The following is a 27,577-nucleotide window of genomic DNA, read 5'->3' on the forward strand; positions in this document are numbered from 1 at the left end:
CTCTTAGTTCATCATAGTTTGATACATTTGCTACGAAAATTCCAAAACATCTCAGATACTGTACTTGTTTAAGGTCCAGTTGGTAGGCCAATACTAAAGCCAGCCTTATTATTCAAATTATTTTTATCCCACCTTTCTACCAAAACTAGTCCTCCAATTCACAAGCTTACACTGCACTTTTTCTTGCCTTTCTGCAACTGTTCTCTCTGAAAGACAGCAAACTCCCAAGTTAAAAGACACCCCTTTAGAAAAGGATGGAGACTAGAATGTATATGCACAGGTTTTTTATCAACTTTCCATGTTTTTTCAAACATGCATTTGCATTTTTTTGCCTAATAGGGAGTACTGGAACACTGTATGTACAAATATCTACTGAGTTTGACATCATAACAGCCCATTAAAAGCTGCCTCAAGCATCTGGCACACATATATGCAAAGTAAATCAGTCCTTGAGACATAGAATACATCTCGTGTTACCACTGCAGAGACAGGTCACATGGTTTTATTCAAGGACAAATAAGTGTACTGCAACTTCAGACTGAGTATTTAGGTTAATTCAGATGTTACTTTTTCTAGTACTGCCTTTACAAGATACGTAGGAGAGCTGTTTGTTATGAAGTTTGTTATAACACAGCAGCACCTAGGCCATACTGCACCAGAGACAAAAGCAGGAATGGGAAACCTGTGGTCTTCTATATGTTGCTGGACTGCAACACCCATCATCACTGGTCATGCTGGCTGGGGCTGACAGGAGGTTGAGTACAATACTCAAATCTTTCATATGTATGTCTGTATCCACGGGAAACCATTTCCAGGGGTCTTTTTCTTGGCACACTTGCTGTCTATGTGCAGGAATGTTTGTGGGGGAGCATTTCAGAGGCACAGGTGTGCTATAAAGGTCTAAGTTCCCATTAAGCTCAGGTATATGTAGTTTTCTTCTGTAAGAAACCACCCCCACCCCCCAGTTATTCCCTCAAAATAAGAAGAAAGCTAGCCAATTCTTTTTAGAAACATACAGAAAGCACATAATGTTGTATAGAAAGAAAACAGGCCCATGTGGTGCCATTTCCCCACAGCCATGTTTTTAATTAGGTTAGTTAGTAAATATCAAGGGGCACTAAAGCTATCTGAATCAGAAAAGGACATACAAGCCTGGACTCAGTGGTGGGCTGGAGGAAGAAAAAGAACCAGTCTGAATCCTGGCAAGGTGAAGGCACTGTAGATGAGCACTTCCTGAGGCCAGATAATTGGTCAGTTGCCTTCTTTGGATGGTATTATATACCACCTGAAGAAGCAGGTAGTTGAGCTACCACATTGTAGCTCAACAAATAATATAGAGTGTGCTCCTTGTGACTTTAGAGCCCACTGATTAGCAAATACCACCACATCCTAGCCACTGATACACACTGCATTGGCACAATGTTGTTTAATGCCATTATGTTGGCATGTCCTGAAACTATACTTGAGTTATGTGAAATCACAGAAATACAGTAAATGTTTTCAAACAAGTTTATGCATTCGATTCTATTAATTCAGTTCTATAATATTTTGCAAGTAAAATTACTAGGTTTAGGGAGAAATTCATGGCATATCATTGTGAAGTGAAACAGCAAATATTGTGGGAAACAAGTGTAAATAAAACATTTGGTCAAAATGGCATTGCAGGAATAGTTCACTTCAGCTGAACAAGTAATTCCAAAGCAGTGGATCCTTTTAACAGGATCTTTACTTGAGGCTTGCATTCTGAACTTCACTGGAATTAAAAGGCTGAAAGATGAAAACGCTTCACTGTTCTGAGTACCAGTTCCCATATTCACTTGCCCAGTCTTCAGCCTTCCTACAACCAACCTGAATTTATGATTTTGACCTCCAATATATCCTAGGTGTCCCATGGAGCTTGGAATGAATGCAAATTCATTTTCTGCTCCATCTGGACAGTTAAATACAAGATCACTCTAGATCCCAGACCTTGTCCCATGCTCAAGACTAACTGCTGGATTTCCAAAGTTTGATAAGCAATTAGATATTGCTCAAAATTTGTGCACTAAATATCTGTGATAATACTTTTTTCAACAAAATCCATTGCTCTCTACTAAGTAATTCCTAAAAGCTATATGGCACATTTAGCTAAAGACTGGCGAGACTGATGTTGAAGTAGACATTAGTATGAATTATTAAACTAAAAGCTGCCCAAACCACTCACTCACATAGTTTATGATGAGTGCTAGGAGTAGTTTAATCTTTATCACTGGAGCTGAAAGAACAGCCTGGTCTTCTCAGCTGAAGAGATATCAATATTTCATTACATCAACCAAATAAGTGATTTTTTAAAAATGTAATCGTTCTTTTCCCTAATTCCAAACCATTTGAGATTTGCATCCACATTGGAAACATGATAATTAAGGGTAGATATTTAAACAACCACTTGAAAATATTAGCAACCCATTTCATAACAGAATAACTGGATTATCAATTTTGTAGGTTTCATTGATTTAAAAATTAGAAGTTGAAAGCCTAAGATATTTTTGTAAAAGATAAAAAGTCCTCTAAAGAAAACATGATTATTTAGCATCCAGTTTCATCATTAACCACACTATATGCTTAATTAGCTAACTGAGATTTTTAAGCCAAAGAGTAGCATAAAACATATTAACAACTTGTTACTAGCAAAAAGTATAACATAAATGTTATTGCAGCAAAAAAGCTGTTTTCTTTTAAAGTGAGTATGAACATATGAATATTCCTAACCTGTAAAATGATTCCTCCACATTATATCAGCGAAACTCATTGGTGGGCCACTGGGAGGGTAGTGTTTACCTTTAAGAGGCTCATGATCAGTCCTTATCATATCCATTAATGAATTTTCCAAAGAGTGCAAGTTAAAAGTATCATAGGGCCGATTCCGGTCCTAGGAAAAAAACAAAAAATAAGAGGACCGTTACAATGTCATCACTAAATAATGCAAACACTTAACACTTTTCCCACTCACCACAAATTTATTGCAAAATTAGCAAAATATGCAAAGCTCAATATGGTAAGTCCTTCAGAACATTTTGAGTGCAGAACGTGTAAAGAGAAAGATCCTCTTTCCATAAATGCAACTGATCATGGCAAGTGTGAATGTTGCAAAAAAGGACACAGTTTTAACTTGACAGCTTATTGAAGTGAGTAACCAGAAAGGTCTCAGAATGTCAGAATCAATGCTGGAATAAAACTATAATGAATGTTCCTCTTCTATTGCAACATTATCTGGAAGGAACCAAATCCACATCTAAGACAATGATTTCCACATATCCCTTCCATTTCCCCCACAGATTGAGAAATAAAGACATTAAGCCACAAAGACCAAGAACTAACAAGATGTACTGTAATTATTTCAGTTTATTTAGAGAGATTAAGAAATTGGCATCCAAATTATGTGAAGCATAATTTGCACTAAATAAATAAATAAATCTATTTTATAACACCCTAGATCTAGAATAAAGCAAATTCTATGATCATATGAGTTTATGCAAGCTCTTGGATTTCTGCTGACGTGCCTTGCCTGTTGTTCCTCCACCAAGCCTCATCAAATGTGCAAATATATAAAAATCTTATTCCAGATGCCGCTCTGACACTCAAGCGCAGCTTGGGGGTGGGGCAAAGTAGGCTGCAGAAGGCAGGAGTAGATAGAAAGGGTCTGTTCTGTGACTGAAACATTGTAGTTCTTGAGATTCAAAGCTAAAATTTCCTTAATTTTGTTTTAATCCCATTGCTGTTCACATTAAGCTTGCTAGAAGATAAATAATGTATCAGTACAAGGTGGATTTTTACATTTCCTGGTATCTTAATATGCAAAACTAAGAGATAGGGTAGCCAGGGCGAGGAGGAAATCAGCCTCACACAGAAACAGTGTTCCCTGAAAATTTTACCATTTGCACCCAATAAGAAGCTTCGCATTGCCTGCTTGCAAAAATAAGGCAATTATTCTGACACAAAACCCTTGGGCACAGCAAGATTGTGCAAACAACTTGAGAACAGATAAAAGCAGTGAAGCACAGCAGAAGACTAAGCAGCACACAGTGGCCTCTCTAAAATCCTTGCCAGCTTCAGCTGATTTTTTATTTTTTATTTTAGTGTTAGCAAGCATTGCACAAAGAATCAATTATTAATCCATATCCAAGAGCTTTTTATACTCTTTTTTTGAAGACCGTTTAAAATTAAGCTGATGACAACAAATACTGTCTCTTTCCTATTGAAGCTTCTATACTGATATTTTAAATTTTGTTTTTACCCAAAAGAAATTTGGGAGGTGTAGCCCATATATACCCAGACCAACCTGTAAGAAAAAAATATATTAGATGACAACCTAATTCTCACAATAACCCTAAACACAGATCTACTTTAATTGACTTCCAAGTGTGTTCAAGCTGGTAGTAACCTAGCTCTCTTGACTGAGTGGAGCAGCAAAATATGTAGTCTCAGATAAAGTGTCCCTGGCACAGCCAAAATGTGACAATTGATTGCATTACAAGTCTGGAGAGAGAAAACCCATGAGTGGGCAGCAGAACTAAAAGTGGGCCTTGTTCACATGCATGATCCAGAGACAGTACATCTGTGCACACAAAGACTTGACACAGAGGGAGAGGAGGGTCCAGTAATTTCAGTGCCTCAGAAAATTTGCTTGCAAAATATTATAAGTTTTTTTCAATAAGAATATGGCACGTTCTCTCTCTTCTGCAAGTGCATTAATTAACAGTTATGATAATGATCAGAAGGGTAATGTGGGGTGATTCCATTACTTCCTAACATTCAAGTAAGATAAGCTCATTATGTGTGTCTGTTCCAGTATCACCAAAAAAGATTCACAGTTTAATGGGAATTTGTACACAATCTTCCCACTGAAGAACAATATTAACCATTGTATTCAAACTGCTTTACATAAATTCTCAGCAATTTGCTGACACCTATGAAGTAGGTCACTTTTATGTCCACACAAGTAGGACACTACAAGTAGGACCTTCAACTATAAATTGCGCTGTATCTTTACCTTCTAACTGGAGTGCTCCATTTCAGAGTTCCATCAGCTAGCCATACCTGCCTCCAATAGTCCCTTCCATTCTTTTCCTTCTCATTGTTTAGCTACTGTACAGGCTCAATCCAGGTTGTTTCAGATTTATTCCTCCCATTTTACTGGGCTTTGAGATTTCCCTGAACATGCTGCTATGTTCCCCTTGTTTCTGAAAACCCCATTCTAGCTCAATATCTTTCAGCACTCACCACCCAAGTTCATTATTATCCCAGAGTGGGATGTTGGATAGAGCAATTGAAGCGTAAGCAGAGGAATTGACACTATTTCAGAGTCACACCCAACACCTTTCCTCAAGGATATTATCCTTTCAGTTGCTTTTCAAGGGATAAAATACATGAATATACAAGGGATAAAGTTTAAATAATTTTAAACAATACTCATATCTTCAGAAATTTCTCATTTAAGGTAATGGCTTTATTCATACTGTACTGCTTTCCTGCCTACTAACACTTCTGGAACTTCACAAAGAAATGTAACATCCAATAATAACGGTAATCATCAGGAGTCTCTTTAAAATGGAAGATAAGTGACCCAACCATTTTGATTTCCTTAAACCCCTGGATAATAATAAACACCAGAACAGGGCAAATATGCAGTGCCAGAGTGCTCAACTTTACTAACACCCATGTTTGGCCTGTTACAAGCAGATAAAAGGCAGGCATAGCTCATTTCAAACAGATTCCTGTCTCAATTATGCTTCCACATCAACACACCATCAGCGATTATCTCCGCCACACACACACCCAGAACAAAACATTCACTTGGGGGAAGGGGGAAGATGTGGCAATGGGCAGAGGGCTCCAATGAAGACTGGAAGGTTTTGGTGGGCGTTTCCTCATGCAAGAAAGTATGCTCAGAAAGTCATTATCTGGCACAAAATGGAGAGGCTTGTAATCCATCCCCACGATTTCCTGGCAGGAGAAGTACTCTATGTGTCACTTGCTGCCAGATGGGCAGCCCACTGGAACTGTCAACTCTGTGTTGGAGCCATCTGCCAACAGCTACTCTGTTCCTTCTGATCATCCCCTAGTCAATGGAGTAGGGTGGTATAGGAGCTGATGCACCTTCAAGCATTAAGTCAAATGCGCAGAAAGTCTCCTGTTAACCTGACTTAAAGACAAATGTTCTATGGGGCCCAAGCAACACTGCTCAACCAGTAAGCAATTAAGGGCTTTTTGAAGATTAAGTGGCGGGGGGAGGGAATAGTATATTCAACAATCAAACATCATGCTAAGAATGTACAAATTGTCTTGCACAATCAGACTAAAGTACAGTAATCTAAATATAATATTCTGTATATAGTCTACCAGATGTCTAGGTACTTGGAAACAAGGCAAGAAAGTTATGTTCCTCCTCTGTTTCCGTCAGCATCCAGTACTTTGAGGCATAGTGCATCTGCACTGAACGACAGTACTGTGGTTAACAGTGTCCTCCATGAATTTGCCTAATTGCTTTGTAATAAAATAAAATTCACCCTGAAGGTATCTGAGGAAACATTCTTACTGTTATTTTAACTAATTTGTGGTTTGTATTGTCTATGCTCTGGAGTTAGTTTAACGCAACTGAATGGCAAGTTAGTTTCAAGAGACCTCACTTAGGATAGCAACCAGAAGATTCCCAACTTCTAACTACCTTTGCTACTAGCATTCCAATGACTACTTGAATGGAGACATTATTAGAAACATAAGTAGGTGGAAGTAAGGCAGTAGGGATAGATCCTTTGCGCGCTCTCTCTCTCTCTCTCTCTCTCTCTCTCTCTCACACACACACACACACACCCCAGGATGTGCTTCCTGAGGACACATATATTCCTGAAACTCCTGAAAATGCAGTGTACTAAAAAAAAGAGAGAAAATGCATCTACACTGAGCCACAAAAAGCCCATGATGCTAAGGTGACTAGGGCAGGGGTGAGCAGATTTCAGGCTTGTCAGACTTACTTTGTCTTTTGCTATAACCCAAGATCTACCAGTAGCAGAAGTGAACTGAGCACACACTCCTCCAACACAAAAGTTCACTCTTGGCTACCCCAAGATGTATTCATTTCAGAAGCCTAATTTAGGTGTTAAATGTTATTTTAACAAAAAAGTTATTTTGTTGCTGCTACAATTGCGCTCTGAAACACTTGGAGATGTATTGCAAATGGCCTAGATACCTACTACTACATCTGATCTACTTTCTGCCCACCCATGGACTAAGGACACACAAGCCCCAAAGTTTCTTCAACAAGGCCTAAAAGAATAATGTCTTCAGTACAGCCATTGTATATTAGCCTACCCTATATAAAATCTTGAAGTCAGATAATGAGAAAATTAACATTTATACCTTCTATTTCTTTCTTCGCAGATGAGTGAGTGAAATACAGAATTTTACATGATTATTTGTAATTTTCAGTAGAATCATTTTTTTATTGCTTTTAAAAAGCAATCCAGCAAATGCAGGAGGATTTTCTGGTATGTGACCACACTTCATTATTATGTTGCTATACACAGTAAGAAAAAGAGCAACAAAAACCCTTCTGTCTTATAATTGTTTTAGCCCAGAGGAAGTTTCCAGGAATTGGAAACTTTTGCCCCATAATCAAATGAGAAAAATTAGCTCTCAGCAGTAACCCAAGGGCAAGGAAAACTTCACACATTCATATGAGAATGCACAGGAACATTTGACTATTTCTCCAACCTCCTGTTGGTGACAGTGATATTTTAAGGGACTGGAAGTAAAAGACAAATCCTCATCAAGATCTAGCAACTTGAGATTTCAATCTGTACAGCTCAGTATAACCCAACTTGTGGAAGTAAATTAGGGTATACATTGTAAATAAATGTTTTCTTTTGTCAGTCTGTTTCTTTGATCCCCAAGCCATTAGCAGTTATTCTTCAAGCTCTATTAGTGTATCTGTGCTGTGTATGACCTAGCCTAGCAGTCAATTTCAATGTTTAATTCACCTGGCAACTTAGATAGCAGAGAGGGGGTGAAATTTCCACCATTAGCAAACTTTAATAATGCTTATCTCAGCAGCGGGCTTCCCCTTCCACAGAGCTCAGAAACAGGAAGAGGACAGTGTTGTCAGAGGCCTAGGAATCAGGAGGACTGGTTAGAGCCTAGGAGCAAAGTGACTTTGATTATACACACATTCCTTGGTCCTCTTACTTTCTGTAGGAGCCGTGGCTTGCAGGTTTTTGTAACTGATCTTTCAAGCACTTCATTCTACTTAGTGTTTACAATATTTCAAATACAGTTTCATAATATGCTTGCTGAACAATTTTGAAAAACCTATGCTTTTCCATTCCATGATTAAGAGGTATACCACCACACAGAAACCTAGTTAACCTAGCTCACCTAACCCAGCAGTTCAAAAATGAACACCACTTATTTCTGCAGGAGATTAAAAAGATATTACAGAGTACTTTCCTTTTTTGTCAAAGGAGAAAGTGGAAGTCATTATTCTTACTTTTATGACTGCACTCCAGCAAATTATCTGCAGATATTTTTACGATCGACTGAGAACTTGTGGCATTTAGGTTACAGTTAAATTTTGTTTAGCACCAAGCTTCAGATAAAAATCTGCTCACACATTCTGCTTTATGAATCTATTTTAAAAAGCCAATGACTACTTCTATTGACTAAAACTGGTAAAATTTACTTCTATATTCAAATATTTAAGAACAAGTCATACCAAAGTTGGCCATCAGTTTAAAAAGCTCAAAAGACAAGGAAGGAGAAATGTTATTTGAATCTGTAGATTCCTGGACTATAAAATAGCTTGGCTTAAAAATAAGGGATCTTTAATGCTGGCGAAGCTGTGACCCATTTTGTTAGCAAAGAAATGCTACTACAACAGTTTAGGCACACGTCACAAATCATACAACTATGTCACAATCCAAGCCAATGTAGCAAGTTTCTGGGATGCAGCAGCACATTAATGAGTCACGTGAGTGGCCCTTTGCCAAAATATGATGCCACAATGTCTTAAAATGAATAAAAATAAGCAGGGTGGTGGTGGTGATTAACAAGAACATGAATTACAAGCCAAATAGGTTTTGGCCACCACAAAGCCACTGGTATGAGCTTAAAATATTGTAGACTGACCCTGATGAGGCTTCAAGTGATCATTCACAACCTGTCTAGGTGACCTCATATCGATATTTTACAAACATTAATTATGCAAGCTCAACAATATGTTGTCCTCAAATTATGAATATTCATGGCTGTCTCCCAACAAACATTTATTTTCCAACTCATTGGTGGTAGTGAGGAAAATCTATAGAAACATATACTACAGTATCTCACTTCTGGAAATGTTCTGCTTCTGGAAATGTTCTGAGCAAGCAAATGATTTTGCTCAGTTGCCCTGAGCAAACTCATTTATTTCATAATTTTTCTGTTGATTCTCAATTCTCAGAAGACTCAATGTTAAGTAGGCTTCATGGGCAAAGTTTTAACAATATATGCAGAAAGCAGGAGTTGGGAGCAATTTAAAGAGCAAAGGTGGCATACAGGTGAAAACTGCAAATACCTACCACTGCCAGCCATTGAACTCTCTGTTGTCCTCCCCAAGCACTTTTTCTCAGCTGGTCTCACTTTTGGTTTCAGAGTACAGCCAACCGAAAAGTTACGCATGGGGGGTGGTGGAATATGGAAATGTAAGTTGGGGTGTTCTATTTAACATCCACACACTCATTTTGCTCTTACAATCAAACACACTAACCTTTCCCTATACAGTTGTGGATCTGCTCCCATCACATCTTAATAACTTTGACCTGGGGCCTAATAATGTGAACATTATTGTTATTTCATGCACACTCAGGAACCTCTTTGAAGCCCACCCACTTAGTATTCCAATATTATCCCATATTGTAGCAGGTGAAGAGCTCTAAGGATAGCCTGAGGAGGTAAGAACTCCTGGAAAGTTTAGGGCTTTGTGCCTGCTTTTCCTTTCTTTCATGGTGGGAAAATACTCATTATGTGAGCAACCATCTTCTCATTGTGTTTAAGCAATTTAAAGAAAAATCACAGTTCAAGCCAGAGCTACAAAAGGAAGTATCATCATGTAATGATGTTGTGAGCAAAGAAGCCACTTTCTTCTGCAGCAGCTCAGTTGCATGAAGTCTTTTGTGACAACTAGATGTAGAACATAGCTGAAATCACCTCCAATGCCACAGGACAACTAACAATATAATGAGTATATTACAGTCCTAAAACTAACAGGGTTAAGAATTTGAAGTTTGATTCAGCTGGATCAGTCTTCAAATGCAGTCCCAGTGAAGTAAATTTTGGATCATCCTGAAGTAATCAGAAGTTTTTACTTATGAGAAGTTTCCCCATTCAAAAGCATACACCAGGGCAAACCTTTGCTGTACATTTTACTTATATTTTATTATGATGGCAAAGCAGCAGAACATCTTAAGACCTCTAACCCTTCTGATTCAACATGTTAATTTATTCTATTCTTATTTTAGTAGCAACATCCAAAACTCCTACAAGCCAATAAACTACAGGAAATACTCCAGAAGAGAAATCCCAAAAGCTACAGGGACATAAGAGTTTATCAACATAAGCAGTGAAAAATAATACATATTTTTCTGGTTATTCCTATTATTGTTATAACCTGCAATTTTAAAAAGTGTTGAATTCAAACATATATCTACTCTCAATATATCTGCTAACGTTTTACAAGTACACACAAGTCTGTATCCTGAAACAGTATGATTTAAGCGTTTAAGTAAGTACAACCAGAACATCTGCCATGTCAGTTAACCATGATGCTTTCCCACACACACCCAAGAAATTGCACTAGGATCAAAGAGCACATTTTGAAAGCTTCAGTTTTATCACTGTATGATCAGTTTAAATAACTAGCCTAGGTACAGTCAACATGGTGCCTTCTAGATGGTGTTGGATTCCCCTCTTCCATCAGCACCAGCCAGCATGGTCAATGATCAAGGATGATTGGAACTGTAAACAACCAACATTTGGAGGTCACTGCATTGGTTACCCCGACCTATAATGTTTTCATTCATGATACAAACTACTCTTTACAAAGTAATGTGACCTAGTCCATCTACTTTGCAGTATCTGGAGGATGCAGTACATAAAGGAACACTACGCTCCATAAACATGGATTTAACCTCATCTTCAATGTCCATTTCCCCATTTAAGTCAACAACATGCCCAGATGTAGCTTATCCTACTTGATCAAGTTAGAGACTCCTATAGGAAAGGTATACACCTCTAGGAATATGAGGAAGTGTGTTTAAAGGAAGGGTCTCAAACCAGATTCTACTGCATTCTGTTACTTGTAAGTCAGTAACCAATCAGTGACTGAAACACTTTTAGGTGACAAGAGAAAAACTCACTCACTCACACTCTCTCTCTCTCTCTCTCTCTATATATATATATTTCCTTATCACATATGCCTTTCATAAAGATGAGGTTTTTTATAGATCGAGGAATAAGCAATTGCTCATCTTCTGCATGGCTTCTGAAGCTTTTGTGCTGCAATAGATCTTTATTTTATTTCAGTGGTAAACAGAAGAAGGTGACTGTGCCTCTGGGCATGGAAGAGATCCAATGCAGATTTTGGTATTCAGATATTACCTTTGGCTGTTTTTGCACTTGCAAGAGTCTAGATGAAATTCCACACATCACACGTAATTTTAAAACGCATTTTGAATTCTGAAAAACGTTTGAAAGCTGCTTCAGATATTCCTTATTTTAATATGGAACCAGAAAAAAAGAGTTTGCAAAGGAGCAATTTAAAATCACCTGAACTATAAAACTGTATATAATAGTTTTAATTTTATGACAATTTTCAGCTAAATAGAAGTAAATGAATTACATAGCAACCTACAGTCTTTGAGCAAAGGAAAATGTGAACAATAAATATTTTATTGTAACAAAATTAGAAGAGAACCCTGCCCTACCCACACTAGAATGTGACACTGAATTTTGGTGCAATAGGCACAAATGGCACAAACAATATAAAAACTCATTTTCCAGTTTAATTAACCCTACAGTGAAGTGGACAAGTGCCAAGTGACCTATGGAGGACCCATGCTCAAGTCTTCGCTCAACTGCAAATCTCAGTTGCCTTGGGCATGTCCCCATTTCTGAAGCTTGACCTATCTCATCAGCTAATAGAAGATGAGAAGTGTAAAGCACTTTTTACCCACCAAATATACCCCAGAAATTCTGTCCAAACAGAACAGAAGACCACAAACCTAACTAATAATAGCACCCTTGAGTATTTCTGCTGCTGTTCTCCCAGCAATGACAGCTTGCACACTTCTTTAAATGCATAGGAGTTTTTTTTTTAGTATTCATTTTGTAAAAATACAAATGAACACAAGATGAAACAGTAGCAACAATCAAACCAAGCAAAATCATAAATATACTGTCATACAATTATAAAACGGGGGAGAGAAGAGGCAAGTGGTGGGGAATGTGGTGGGGAAGTCTAAGTGACTTCTGTGAAATGACCCAGGCTGCCTGCTCCCATCTGTCATTATTTTTAGCCAATCAAATAAGTCACAGCTGGGATTGATAATTGTTTGGACATCAGGCAACAGGAATCCCCGGGGTCCTAAAGAGCTGCTGTTTTATCCCCCTCTTTAGTGCATTTTTCCTGCTTCTGTCTTACTTTCTAGTCCTTGGAATCTCTGTAGTTTGACCTCCTTCCTTTTTCACTAGCAACCAGGATGAAACTTTCCTGCCGTTGATGCATCTCAGATCAGGAGGTCCCTAGAAGTTATTTTCTGCAAATAATACTACACAATTAAGTGTAGATGGATGTTAAATAACTCCCCCCCCCCAAGGCAAATATGAAAACTTTGCAAAGAATATTAGGATGTCTCATGCTGCACAGGAGCTAAAGACCAGGCACTTAGTAACAATTCAGTGTGCAGTGAATTGTCTACACAGAAGTACGTCTCTGTGATTAATGGGGCAGTCTAGGCTTTGGTTTAGGGGTTGGTATTGGAGAAAAACCAGGTTCTAGTGCCTTTAACCAAAGTGGCCTTGGGCAGGTAGGAGCAGGTGCACAGGCACTCAGACATTTGGTCTTCATATATGAATTAGACAGTATAGTCATGGCTTGAGTATGGAAATATAGTTATGGGAAAAGCTTTGCTAGGACTGTACTGTCTAATTTATTGTTATGCTACACTTCCATGGCAGCTATTTTGTGACTGACATCCACAGCACCCTCTCAAAATTAAAAATGTGTCCACTGGTCCAGAAAGGCTGATGAACCCTACCTGATTCAAACAGTACTATATATGAAGACCAAATGTATGTGTGCTTGTGTATCTGTTACTACTGCCAAAGGTCACTTTTTCAAGCTAGGCAAGAATTGACAAGTCTTGTGATCACTGAATTATTGTGGCTGTGGTGAATTCCTTAGAATACTTTTGGCCACCAAAAGGGGACAAAGAACCCAATTGCATTGCCCCTGGTCAGATTCTACAGTACTGGGATATAATTGAGTATGAGACCAGCACCTGAAAATTTTAGAGGTTTTCCCAAGAGCAGATTAAAAAGAATGATAACCTGTGACCAAATAGCACCATCACAGGACAGGACAAGACTGTGTTTTTCAGTGTTGGCTATTATATTCCGCAGTGCCAACACACATTTACAGGTAACGTATATGCTTATGGAAAAGGCAGTGGTAAATCCAACATGCCTATAAAACAAGTTTTGGTTGGCCCATGGAGCACAACCTTATACAACTTTCCATTGCCTTTCAAGCATGGGATATTCCAGGTCTCTGTCCCTCTGTACCCTCAGCTCAGTTGCATCTAATTTGGTTTTGCCTAGCAATGCCCTGAAGGAATAAGTTGTAGGTCTTGAGTGTTACACTGGGGCAATCATGCCTGGGGATTTGTGATCTTGGCTCACCAGCCAGTCTAAGCTCGACAGTCCCTCTTCAGCCCATTTTTTCCAAAGAACTATTCTGTCCCCAATTTTTATGCAAACATACCCAAGAACATACTTCTCATGGAAGAACCTAGGAAACATAAGTACAGTTTCCCATGAAAAGAAACAAAAAAGGGAGGGCATGTGACATCCTCACAAGTCACTGCTGAGCACCAGTATAAAACAACTTTGGAATAATTATATAAATATAAAAACAATGTAAAGCTACAACACATATCCAAATCAGTTCAAATCCAACAGATACTAACAGGGATACAAGTGTCCACTTAAAAGGCTTAGAAGGACACTGGACAATGCACTTGTCTGATATATAATAGGAGGGAGTTCCAAAAGGTAGGTGATGCAATACTAAAGGACCAATTCTAGCATCATGCATAGCAGACCTCCTTAATGATGGAGACTAAACTTGGGACCTTCCACATGCAAGGCAAATGCTATACCATTGAGGTATGGCCCTTCACAACCAATAAATGATTATTTTCCAAGAGCCTGTTTATTAACAGGGATAGCAGGATTGTCAAAGAGCTACACGGTGTGCTAAGTAAAAGCCCAACAACTCCTCTCTCCTATGTTATAACAGTAACACAGGGTAAAACAAAACAGTATAACTAAAATAAAGCAAATGTGTTGCTGTGTATATGAAGGAGAAGGAAGGGGGAAAAAGAAGATCAATGGGGATTGCCAAAATGTGTTATTTCACACGAAAGAAAAAGAGGGAGACAACATGGTGATCCAAAACAAACTTAAATCTAATAAACAGAATTATCGTCCATGCAATGCCTGTGTTCAAAATGAGGAAGTCCATAGTCACAGACAACTTCAGGAACTGTTTAAACCTAAGCTATAGTTAAGTTTGCAGGAACCAGGTCTACAGTGTTTCTCAGCAGAAGACAGCTGATGTAATCAACCTGGGTAGAATAAGGCAGCTGGACAGCAACTAAAGGCCAGGCCTGCACAGAATGTTATTCCTGTACAGTACAGGATTTTCCAGTGGAAGACCAAGCATAAGCAGAAAGTCCTTCAGCACTGTGGTTCATAGAAATTTTGACTTGCCCATTGATGCACATACAGAAAATAGCAAGAAATATAATAAAGAAGGTAATGTCACACTCCTGGGCCATGTACTTCACACTGGGAAAAGTCTGCCAGGCCTCGAAAACCTCCTTCACATAATCCAGAAACAAACTATATCATCCACATTTGGCACCAACTTCTCACATGCACTCCACAACAAATCCTATTTGATTAGATATCTTAAAATATTGACATATTCTCTTCCTGGGGGAGGGGGGGACTGGGCTGTGCTTTGCACATTCTATCTACCATAAGATAGAACCATTCAAGAAATCCAGTAACTGTTAGCAGGGTTGCCACAAAAACATAGGGTTCCCCTTGCACCAATCTTTCCCTCACACCCTTAATTCTAAATTTATTACTATGAGAAATACCCACCAAGTCCAACTATTTAGCATGTAAAGCTGAATTCCCCACGCTAAGGATATAAAGGGGGAATACAGTCTCATCTTCCCGGCCTTGCACATCTGAAAGGCAATACCCAGTGGTGACCATATGTTATTGAATCTGATGTGCTGAAGTGTGCAGCATCAGAATTGAAGATTTGATAGATGTCACATTCATTCAGATATTTTTTAAAAATCCATAATCTCTTCAGTGGAACTTGAAGCAACTAAAGGCTCAACTTCAGGTGTGTTCCTCAGCATGTGCTGTGAGTACACCAGTTTCTTAGGCTCCTTTCACAGCATAGCCACAAGCACAAAGGAAACAACCCCACATACAATAAATTACTCCAAGCGAAGTTGATTATGTACAGCAAAAGGACAAAATAAAAATTACCGTATTTTTCGCCCTATAGGACGCAGTTTTTCCCCTCCAAAAATGAAGGGGAAATCTGGGTGCATCCTATGGGGCGAATGCAGGCTTTCGCTGAAGCTTGGAGAGCGAGAGGGGTCAGTGCGCACCGACCCCTCTCGCTCTCCAGGCTTCAGGAACACATCCGCAGCCTAGGCAGCCCTGCAGGAGTTCCCGCAGGGCTGTCTAGGCTGCGGATAGCAGCCTGCCGCCCGGCGCGAGGAGCACCCTGAAGCAGAGCGCTCCGCCCGCCGGGCAGACATCCGCAGCGTGTTGGAGCCCTGCAGGAGTTCCCCGCAAGGCTCCCCACGCTGTGGATAGCAGCCTGCCGCCCGGCGCGAAAGGCACCCTGAAGCAGAGCGCCCTGCCCGCCGAGCAGACATCGGCCAGCCCCACAAGCTCGGGGGACAGAAAGGAGGCGCAGCGCCGCCATCCCGCTGTTCCTCGACCTGGTTCGGTTTCCCAGACCTGGTTTGGGGGGGGGGAAATAAAGGGGGGGAATTCCTTTATTTCCCCCCCCAAAAACTAAGTGCGTCCTATGGGACGAAAAATATGGTATAAGCTACGGGAAAAGAGAAAAAACAATTCCATTGCAGGATATCTTTGGCTAAAAATTCGGTCTGGAGTTTGTGGAATCACTGCTCCTCAGATCACCATCTTAACTGGAAGTCAGCTGGCACATATTGTTCAAACTGGGATTGGATACAATACAGTATTGTATGGTATGATAACCAGTTTATTTCTGGCTTTAGAACTAATGCACAAGCCACATTACTAGCCTTTCACATTAGAACAGGACTTATTATTATGCCATAGCATTTTAAGATACACATCTGTACCAAGGGTCATATTAATATTACAGGCAACTCCTCATTTGTGCAGGGATTGCATGCTGGGTTATCACATGAATTGGCGGAGTGCAAATAAGCCCGCCCTGTTCTAGGGTCAAAAACAGGGTGTGCATCAGAGGTTGTGTGCCAATAAAACACGTGCAAAATGGTCACTGCCTATATTTAAAACCTCTCTCAAAACAAGTAGTGTTCTCTAAAAGCTGCATCCAATTCTTTATTTTTATATTTAAATGTACTTATTAAATCATCAGTTTTAGTCATTTTAAAAGCTGCTGCATCAATTAATATTCTAGTCTCAACAACAAATGAACTGTGGAAATTAGCATGGAATTAATTTTATGTTTGAGTTTAAGCAACATGAAAAATTATTCAAGCAGCACTCTAACCCACCCATCCATCATTTTTCCATATGATGACTACTTCAACAGCATCTGCTACTATATTATCAAGATGCAACAGAACTCTTGTATAAGGGGTGTTAAAGCCATCATCCTAAACATTTAACTTCCTTTTCCTAATAAGTAATAATCAACTGTAGCTTGAAGGAACCCAGAATATTTCTTTGTATCTGTAACAAGTAACAATAATATAATTATCACATTTATTTTTTATTAATAATTTTTGTTAAATATTCCTAAGTCACCTTTCAGGAAAAAAGCCCCCCAAGGCAGTTTACATTAAAATATACAGCTCTCATAAAATACAATGATTTCAGCAGTTAAAACCAACTCAGAGTCCAGCCCTATAGCTGATACAACTAATTAAACCATTAGTAAAAACAGAATTTTAAACCAACAGCAATAAATCAGAAAGGCAGCCCAAGATCTCAGATTGTTTTTCCCCAAAATAAAAGCAAATTGGAATAAATAGGTTTTCAAGGACTGTTTAAAAGCCAAAATGATAGGCCTGGCTGTACATTTTGATTCCTCTCATCTAGGAGCTCAGGGCAATACACGTGATGTTCTCACTTTATTACCTGTGGGGTAGGTTAGGTTAGGTTAGGTTAAGAGACAATGACTGCCGAAGCTCAGCTAGTAAGCTTTGCAGCTGAGCAGCAATTTGAATCTGGATCTAAGTCCACTGTTCCACACTATACTGAATTTATTCACCTTAAAACAACTGATAGCTCTCTTATTACTTTCAAACACTAGCCAGGTGTTTTTTTTTTAAAAGGTTAGAATATATTACACACACAGTGTGAAAACAAAATAGTTTTAGTGCCAGGACATATGTAGAGTTCCTGCTGAACCAAGCTGCTCAGTAGCAAATGGTAGCCAAGATATTGTGTTTGCTTGCTCTCTTTTTTGTTTGATAAGCAAGGTATTTTTAGAGCAACATATGGCATAATACTAACATCGTCTAGGATAGAGCTGCACAGCATTAATTCCTCAAAGTACATAAATCATAATACAAAATATTTTTAAATTCTTAAATATACACTCTTAGCATTAAGAGTCTGTAGTCAACATTACTGAAATTTAGTTCCAGCTCACATCTGTTGTGCCATACTCTGTTGTGTTTACTCAGGATTTCAGAACTATTCCCCTATGGACCTAATCCAAGAGGCATGAGGGGCATTCAAAAGTTTAGAAACTTACTGCATATTTTTCAAAGATATATGCAGAAGTAATGAAAATGACACTAAAGTAGCCACACATTTTTTAAATGATCTCCAACTATAAGATTAATCTAAAAAATCTAAGGCTCTGGATATCCTAGCTATAACTCAAGAGCAGAAGCATTACAAGAAATGTTGCCCTCTAATACATAATATTTGAGCCAAATGGGATACTTAATTATGTCAATACTGCAACATCTAAATAAGGTAATAATTGGGAACAGCAGCTTGACTTTCATTTAGAGAAGCAGTCAGCTACTACAAACAAATTATTTGGGAAAGGTAGAGAAATGAGGTTCCTTCTCAGTGCTTGCAGCTGACACTATCAAATAATATTTTGTATATTCTGAAGCACCAATTCTAAATAGGACATTATACAAAAAAGGCAGGATTCAAAACCTTTTTCCAGCAAGGACCCCTTATTTGCCTTTCATCTGTGTGCCTTGAAGACTGAAATCTGCCACATGCAGATTGTGGGATTCTCATAAAAAGATAAATTCTGAATATGACTGAATAACCACAATTTTTCAGTATGTCACCCCACATTCTTTAAATTCTTCTTGAGACCATTTGCAAAGCATGTATTGATGGTGATGAAAAACAAAGTCTTCCTTTAAGATCATCACCCTCACCTAGGTATTAACAAGCATTTTTATGTTTTCATAGTTCATACAGGGTAAGTTAAATGTAATATTTAAATTTAGGCAGCTAAAGAGTTTTTGCAATGTATATGTAATTTTAGAACTGCCACCTTATCTAGTCGCAATATCATTTAAAGTAAACATGCCAAGTTAAAGCTACAAAATGAAAACATTTTCAAATAACACCAAATAGCAAAAGGTGTGACAAATTTGCCCAATTGTTTTTTATGGGAAAATACTTTGCAACATATATTTAAAATAATAATCGTGCCATTTGGTGTTCTTAGTATTTAGTAAAGCTCCCAGGTGTATGGATGGCATAGTCATACTATAAACTTAAATTGGCTTTATTCTGAGTTAGTTTATATGCTGCTCTTTTAAAAAAGCCTTCACAACATGGCTTACAAGAACTTAATACAAATATGGCTCAAAACAACCATAATGATGAAAGCTATTTAATTAGAATTGCAAAAACAAAGCAGCAGTATTTCAAAATAAAACCCAGCACAGGCCTTGAAATGAATTGGCAGGCAGTATTATATAGTACAGTACAGGTGTTATGTGTTCCAAATGCCTGATCCTGTCAAGCAACTGGGCAGCTGTGTTTCGTAAAGTTGAAATTTCTGAACCATTTTCAAAAGCAACCCCAAACAAGTCTGACTTACAATAGCCCAGTCTGAACGCAGTGGAACTATCAATGCATACTCCCCAATAAATCTGGAACTGTCATTTGATGACAATGCTAAGAATTCTGTTGGAAATTAAGCCACACCGCCTCCAACTTCCAGAAGAACAAACTATGAAACAAGTTGTCTGTACTATTAACATACCTACTAAATGAACCATGGAATGAGTGCTAGGCTCCCCCTTCAGAGAATATTCTCATGTCATAAATCCATCCCTCATCAACGTAAGCCATTTCTTGGTTGAAAAATCATATTTCTTTTTACAAAAATAAATAAATACATTCTTATGTTGGCTTTTACTTTTATAGGATATTTAAAGAAAAGGAAGGTTTCGATCATATTTTAGAACCAATGCGTTAAATTAATATTGCCTGTACAATGTATCTATTTTGAGTCAAAATCAAATGTGCTTTATAAATTACTTTTATTTTCTTTTACTCTTGACATAAACACAAGATATATCAATGTTTAGAATGTGAGTACTGCAAACACTGGGCAACATCCAATGAACGGACTTCCTTCTTATCTACTTTCTCCCCAAATCTGCTCTGGAGGACTCCTGGAGAATGGGGGGCAGGGGGAGTAACAAATAAGAAGAAAGGAAGGGGAAATACCGTTGCACCAGTGGAAGTCCATTCCATGACAGCCATAACTGGATGTCACTCATTATTTAGAAGGAAAATGCTATATGTTAGCTTGTCTTCATTGTTTTAATGGAAAAGTGACTTGTCATGCACGTCAGTCTAACACCTATGTTTCAGAAAGTCAATGTAGTAACCTATATAGCAATATATAGGTTACCATATTTGTCATTAGGCACCACAGAAGCATCTAATTATACTTTACACTTACTTCATGGAATGCAATAATAGACTACAATTAGCAGACATAAATGTCTCAAGAGAAGTCTGTCTGTCCACCTCTTTGACTTTTAAGATATCAACTGGCAAGAAGCCTGCAGCTCCTTTCACACAGAAGAACCAGTAGGAACTAAGCAACTCTCCCTTTAACAGAATTAAGCCGCACAATGAAATCTGAAACCAATCCTCTTATTTGAATGGAAGGAGGCAAGCAGCATTGCATGCTCAAGAGCAGGAGGTGTGCAGCACGGTATGGGGCCAAACAAACGGTAAAAAAATATACAGGATGGTATTGGGTTGAAATAGACCCCAACTTTTTATTGACTACAGATATAAATAGACATAGACAAAGGCATTTGGTATGAATCCAGAATTAATCAACCTGCCTACTGGTTGATCAATGGGATGGGTCATCCCTAGGATGAGAGTCACCCCTTGACATATATCAAGTTGGACGACCCACCAGGGCCGCCACTCAGAAAGGTGCTATGGCCTATTGGCCCCGTGTGTAGGCTCCTGGAAAGAAACACCCCATCCCATACCCTTTTAGGGGGAACACAATAGGCTAAAGATTCAAGCCAGTGCCATCTGCAAAAAGTTGTGACACTTGCTATGAGGTAGACCGGCCAATTTGTCTGCAAGGAAAATTAATTCATGGCTCTGAGAATAGTAACTAAGTGTTCAAGGTCTTCACACTGGCTTGCCTGATCACATTTGAGCATGTCCACACATACACAGAGTGAGAAGGTGGGAAACCCCCAGAAGAACTGGGGCCCCAGGTACAGTCACAATTTATAGGATATCAGCAGGTTAAAGATAGGCTGCTGACACAACCTAGCACTCTCTGATTGGCCCATTGGAAAGGACTCTTCGTGCCAAACCATGCAGCCAGATACGGAGGCTCTGGCATCCCCCAATGGCCATGCAGGAAAGATGGCCCAGAATCTTGCCACTGCCATGCAGCAAAGCGCTGCTTCCTCAAAGCTCTAGGTAAGCAGGCATTCTTAAAAGATTTCATTCTGCACCACTGAATATACTGGATTTTAAAATCAATCCCAATAGTAACTGTTTATTGCCTGAATTGGAAAATGTAACTTTAAAAGAGTGTTCCTTTGAAACCAGAAAACAAAGTGATTTCACTGACCTTTAAGAGTCCAATTTATGCATTTAGAAGCAACAACTTGGGGCAACCAACATAAAACAAAAAAGCTTCTATCTTCATAATCTGATACAGGATACAAGGTAAAGTGCATGTGCCAATTATTCAGTTGAGGCGGCATTTAACACCAAGACAAGTTCCATTCTACATTAAAATTTCAGAGCTTCTATTTTCCCCCGTTTCAGTTGTTGCAATTGATCTGCCCTGACATCTTAGATAACAAAACCAATGAAGGACACTGCTGCTTTAAATATTTCAGGGCTTATGTAGCTAGTAAATAGGCTCCATTGCAATATGGTTGTGAAGGTCATGTCCAATTGTATCTTTCCTCTGATAAGGCATAAAACTGAAGTTTAAGAAATTCATTCACACAAATACGTTCCCTGTATTTCTTAATCTTGCATGTTGCCATTAGAGATTTCCTTATTGAAAGCAAATGATACTCAAGTCAACACACATCCAAAACTCCTTCAAACCCACACCCTAAACACATTATCATGATTACACTTCAGCAATTTCAGCATTTTATTTGCATTCATCTGCCTGATTTTGCAAACCCAATCCTGCTGAACCTCATTTCTCAGGACTAATAAAGTAAAGCCCTTTAAAGCAGAAAGGGTTTGGCCCTTTAATATGCAGAAGGTAATTAAAGAGATTCCTAAACTGTTCTCGGTTTTAGTCAGCCATTTAATTTCAAATTTGAAGCCAACTACTTTAATGGATCCACTAATGTTCCTATATTTCAGATTTAAAAATAAATAAATAAATAATACTGTACCAATTAAAATACTGGAACATGATACATCCTAGGAAGAAGGGTGGGAAGAAAGGGAGCACCAGAAGCAAATATTTCTTATCCTTAAAGTCAAAATTAAAGGGAAACAAAGAATATTTAATCACAACCTGACTCTAATTTTCACTTGAGATTTTTAACATATGTGAGTGCCCTCAGCTACTATATAGCTTGAATTATTTCAGTGAAGATAGCTAATGAAGTCAGGCATGAGCTAGAATGGCAAAAGCGGTGTTTGATGTAACATAGAATTATATTATGAGACAAATACTGAAATATCACTTCCCCTTTACTCAAATAATAGAAATTACCTGAAAAGGCAACAGATTGTTACCATTGTCAGTCCTGAAGGCGTTGTCTTCCATCCAGGATTTTGGGGTTAGGGGAGCAGCCCGTGGAAACTTTGGTGGGGCAATGACATTGCTAGAGAAGGGCTTCTTAAGAGGTGAAATGGGATTAAGTGGGGATGGCACTCCAACTCCCACTCCTACACCAACACCCACACCTACTGCCCTTCGAGGGTCCCTGCCAGCTTGCAGCCCGCCCCAAGGATTGGAAGGTGTACTCCAGGCGGCATTTTGGTGGTTATTCCAGCTGGAAGGAGAAGAGGTGGAAGCTGAGGAGGAGGAAGGTTTGCTGGTCATGATGGGCTGATGGCTATAAGCAGCATTTCTCTGGGCAAAAGATGCCTGATTGGGGCTGACTGGCGATCTCCTTTGCTGCTGCTGGGCTTGCTGCTGCTGCTGTTGGTGGTGCTGAGTCTGAGCTAGGCCAATCTGGGGGGAGAAAGTGCCACCAAAAACTGGATTTACATGGTGAGGGAAATTCTGGAAAAGCATTGTCCCATTGACAGGGGTAATCCCTTGGAAAAAGCTATCATCCACTGCATTTGTGGTCCCAGTAGACCAGGTGCTTCCGAAGGAGGGAGACAAGGAGGTGCCGGCTGTAGGTTCCTGCTGAGGCTGGTGGAAACCTAAGCCTGGCAAGATGGGGGACTCCATCTGCATCTTTTCCTTGCTATTTTGGGCAGGAGCTGCTGAGCCGATGCTAGTCACTGGGCTGCTGTCCTCCTGTTTGGGTGTCTCTGACGTGATGGGCGTAGAAGGGGCTTCTGCTGCGTTTGGATCTTGCTGCCGCTGCTGCTGGGGCTGGGCTTTGCTTTTGTCCATCAGTAAATCATCCTGCATGGTTTGCGCAGCTGAAACGAGAGGAAGGAGGAAAAAAATCCAGAAGACAGACTGTTAACATTCATATGGCTGCTTTAGCCTTCGCCTCTGCTGCTTGCAAGAATGCCACTGCGAGCGTAACGCTGCCGCAAGTTGCAAGGCACGACTAATACGTAATCCCTACCCCCACCCCTTTAGGAGTAACAGTTTGAATCAGTGTAATCGCTCCACGTCGCTTCTAAAAATACATTTGAAGATGTTTCACCCTTTTTGATGTCTTGGTTCCCTTCAGTGTAAAGGAAAGGTATGCTTATAGGGCAGAGATATACAGCAATTTCGCCACGTCTCTTTCTCATACACCGGAACTCAGAGCTCTCGCCCTGCAATGAGAAACTGATTCTGGTTCCTGTTTTTCCGTGCACCCTCCTCCTTCCTTGTTATTTGCATACGTCAATAAATACTGCTGCGTCCTTCAGCAAGGTTAAAAAGACAGCAGCCTTTACTCTCCCCCACCCCCTTTCCTATGAATAGACTTTTTAAAGGAGCCGCATACCCATTTCGCTTAATCAACAAACTGGTTCAACCAAATAATTAAAAACAGTTCAGGATCCACGATTTTAAAGCCCTGAATAAACGAAAAGAACTAAGCCAAACGGTATTTTTTCTTAAGCTACTGAAGGGGTGGGAGGCATCTTACACGTAACTAGGGGATACAGTTTTGTTTGTTTTAATAGTCCTTTTGTCTCCCATGTTAAATATGGCATTTAATAATCCAAGAACTAAATTGCTTTGAGCAAAAAATACTGAAGCCTTCAATCCCGCATAAACTGGGGAAAGTATTCAGACGCGATAACACTTCCTTGTAGGCATCCTCCTGCTGCAGATTTTTCCACGCACAGGCATAAAACACTAATTAATTCATATTGCCAATATAAATCGCCAGATAGTAATAATGACCATTTTGTCTTCTATCTATTGTTACTAAAGAGCATTCCCTACCTCTGCACCTATGAGAACGCTATCAGAGGAACGGCAAATAGTTAAATAGGCCAAACAAAAGACGGCCGTCTGGAAAAGACGCTGAACAAATTCAAAAATTAAACAGGCTTGTTTTAACAATATACTTTTCTCAAATAGTGTTGCAACCTTCAAAATGGAATGTATCTCTCCACGCTATTTAACTGCATCAGCAAAATAACCAATACTTAAATAGGGGTTGCTTTGAGAAGGGTGTGAAGAAATATGAAGGTAGTAACTTCCTCTCTCATAACCACTAAATTCAAAACATTCCTGAATTTAAAATCCCTCTTCATAACAGGTAATCAAGTGAAAACAGCAACATTTTTAATGGACATAGAAGAAATATATTCAAGCAGGTTTTTTTTAATTTTATTGCTGATCTGTGCACACAATCTAAAAATAATGCCTTGCAGGGAGTGCATAAAGAGAGTATTAAGCTAAATTCCTAATCCGAAAAGGAGCAAACTAGCGCATCTGTAGCACGCAGCTTTGCTGCTGCTGTAGGGGGTGCAGGGAAACCTTTAAAGCAGCACTGCAGCAAGCCATAATATAAAAGGCTTTGTGTAGTTTTCCATTAGCTGCGCTCCGATCAAAGTCACCACAACAGTAAAGGAAGAAAAAATAATACAATACATTTCATACAAAGAGGGACAATCAGATCTATTGCTCTCCTCCTGTGTTTTAACGGCCAATTTAGGAAATCATTTAAACAATAGCCAACAGTAACAGTAAAACTATTGCTTCCAATATAGCAGATAAGCTGTGCTACAACAATTTTAAGGTATTTTTTATCAACTTCATATTGAGACACTAGCTAGCATTATTTCCCCCATCGCTTCTTATACGTAAGCTTTCACTACAGATCTACCCCTCTGTCAAGGTCAATACCTAACCATTACGTGAACGCAGGCAAACTGAAGAGAGGCAAATTGGGTATTACTCGGAAAAAATCGGCAGCTAAATACCTAGCATTGGGCTGGTATGCGGCGCCTCCTGTTTCCTCCACCCCCTTTCCCCCCGTGTATTTGTGCCCGTCTAAACTACTGTACATGAAAATCAAATACTCCCATAATACTTCGTTTGCATGCAGTAACCCGCTTAGCCGCCGATAACAGTTACCTTTTGAGTATTCTGTATTTAAAGATCAATAAAAGGAAGGGACAGTGTGTCTATTTCCTTCTTTCGGGTTTGGTATATGACAAATAGAAATTGCTCTGGCAAGAGCACTTTGACAACTGTAAGCAGAAGACGCATGTGCAACCGCGGAATTGTGGGGATTGAAGTCTTTCCTTGAACAGAGGCAAGCTGGGAGAAGAGTGCTCAAAGCACCGAGGCACGTTCGTAAAACTGAAAGAGCTTGCAGCTCTCTCATGGCTGAAAGCCTCTCGATCACTCTTCAGGAGGCAAAACTGGTTTAACAGGTACCTTTGGAGCCAAGCATTTTATTAGGCACGGGTCACTCTGATTTTAATTTAGATATGGGTCAAGATGTTATTTATAATTTTTTTAGAGAGAGATTTGAGCCGCATCTAAATTAAGATCCAACAGAGTAATAGTGATCCAAAGTAAGCAACTGTAATACTAGCTAATTATTGGGTATTTTTCAATTTTAAAAGGTACAACACAAAAACACCTGGTTGCCATAATGGATCAAATAAAAAATCTATCCCGTTCTTTCTCCAACAGTGCACATCATACAACACTAAGAAGATTACAAGCAAAGACACCCCCCCCCATGTTCAGGTGTGTGTGTGTGTGTGTGTGTTATGTACATACATACACACAATCACAGCAAACAACTGTTATGCTCATCTTCCACCTAAGCATCTTCAGGTGTGTACAGTGGTACCTCGGGTTACATACACTTCAGGTTACATACACTTCAGGTTACAGACTCCGCTCACCCAGAAATAGTACCTTGGGTTAAGAACTCTGCTTCAGGATGAGAACACAAATCGTGCTCCGGCGGCGCGGCAGCAGCAGGAGGCCCCATTAGCTAAAGTGGTGCTTCAGGTTAAGCACAGTTTCAAGTTAAGAACGGTCTTCCGGAACGAATTAAGTACTTAACCCGAAGTACCACTGTATACTGCACTGCTGAAAAGGGGAAGGCAATTGACACAAAGCTTTATTTTCATCTTATTAATGGGAAGCAGGTTTCATATCGGTTTCTTCAAAATATTCTTACTGTTTAAGTTATTATAATGTCCTTCATTCTTAAAGCATATCCTAGTCAAAAGCCTTGGATTCACATATAGCTTTTGGGCAGGGATAAATTTGGGTAACATGTATTCCTGCAACAAAAGTGGCAGAAATGGAAATCCTTGTTTTTCAACACATCACATGCATCAGAATTCCTTTACTGTGCTTTAGATACCTACTTCCCAACCCCACAGTCCCAAAGGTTGTCAGGTTAGTCTGACTAACCAAAGCACAGCATAATCATAAATCACTTTAATTATCTCTCTTCCTGTGTTATGAATAATAATAGAATGGCGTGACTTTAATAAGCCAAGTTAAATGTACAGAATTGCATGTTTTCCCAATTACCAACCAATGAGCATTTTACTTCACAGTAGTACCTTGGAAAGACATATACCAAAGATTACTATGCTTAAGTAGCATTATGTATATTGTACTATTAATAAGATACAGGGCTTTTAAACAAGTTTGGATTTGGCTATGTTAGATTTCAGCCACCAATTGTTTATTCAGATGTCAATTCCAGAAAGTACAATTGGGCCTTTCTCCCATATAAACTATCATCTTCCATCTGCCTCTGATCTGAGGAAGGCAGTGGAAAGCCTGAATTGGTGCCTGGAAACTGCGAGAAGCTGGATGCCAATGAACAAACTTAATTCAGATAAGATGAAATAACTGTTTGTAGGATCTAGGATTACAAATACAACC

The 27,577-nt window shown here is 39.2% G+C and overlaps 1 protein-coding gene across 8 annotated transcripts in view; it reads right to left on the reverse strand.

The window, feature by feature from the left end:
- Nucleotides 1–27,577, reverse strand: part of CPEB3 (cytoplasmic polyadenylation element binding protein 3) — a 67,845-nt gene that overhangs the window by 36,332 nt on the left and 3,936 nt on the right. For 2 of the 8 annotated variants that reach the window (XM_081911636.1, XM_081911635.1), the window contains exon 1: nucleotides 22,796–22,929. Coding sequence is in view for 6 of the 8 variants with exons in the window: in XM_081911629.1 (XP_081767755.1) it covers nucleotides 2,749–2,908; nucleotides 22,796–23,682; nucleotides 23,916–24,006 (1,138 nt within the window). In the remaining 2 variants the exon portion in view is untranslated. Of the gene's footprint in view, nucleotides 1–2,748; nucleotides 2,909–22,795; nucleotides 23,683–23,915; nucleotides 24,051–25,789; nucleotides 25,904–27,577 lie in introns of those variants that run through there. The other 6 variants (XM_081911634.1, XM_081911631.1, XM_081911629.1 and 3 more) reach the window with 6 other exon arrangements.

This window comes from Podarcis melisellensis, assembly GCF_964234715.1.
Source record: "Podarcis melisellensis genome assembly, chromosome: 5".
In the NCBI taxonomy this organism is placed as follows: Eukaryota; Metazoa; Chordata; class Lepidosauria; order Squamata; family Lacertidae; genus Podarcis; species Podarcis melisellensis.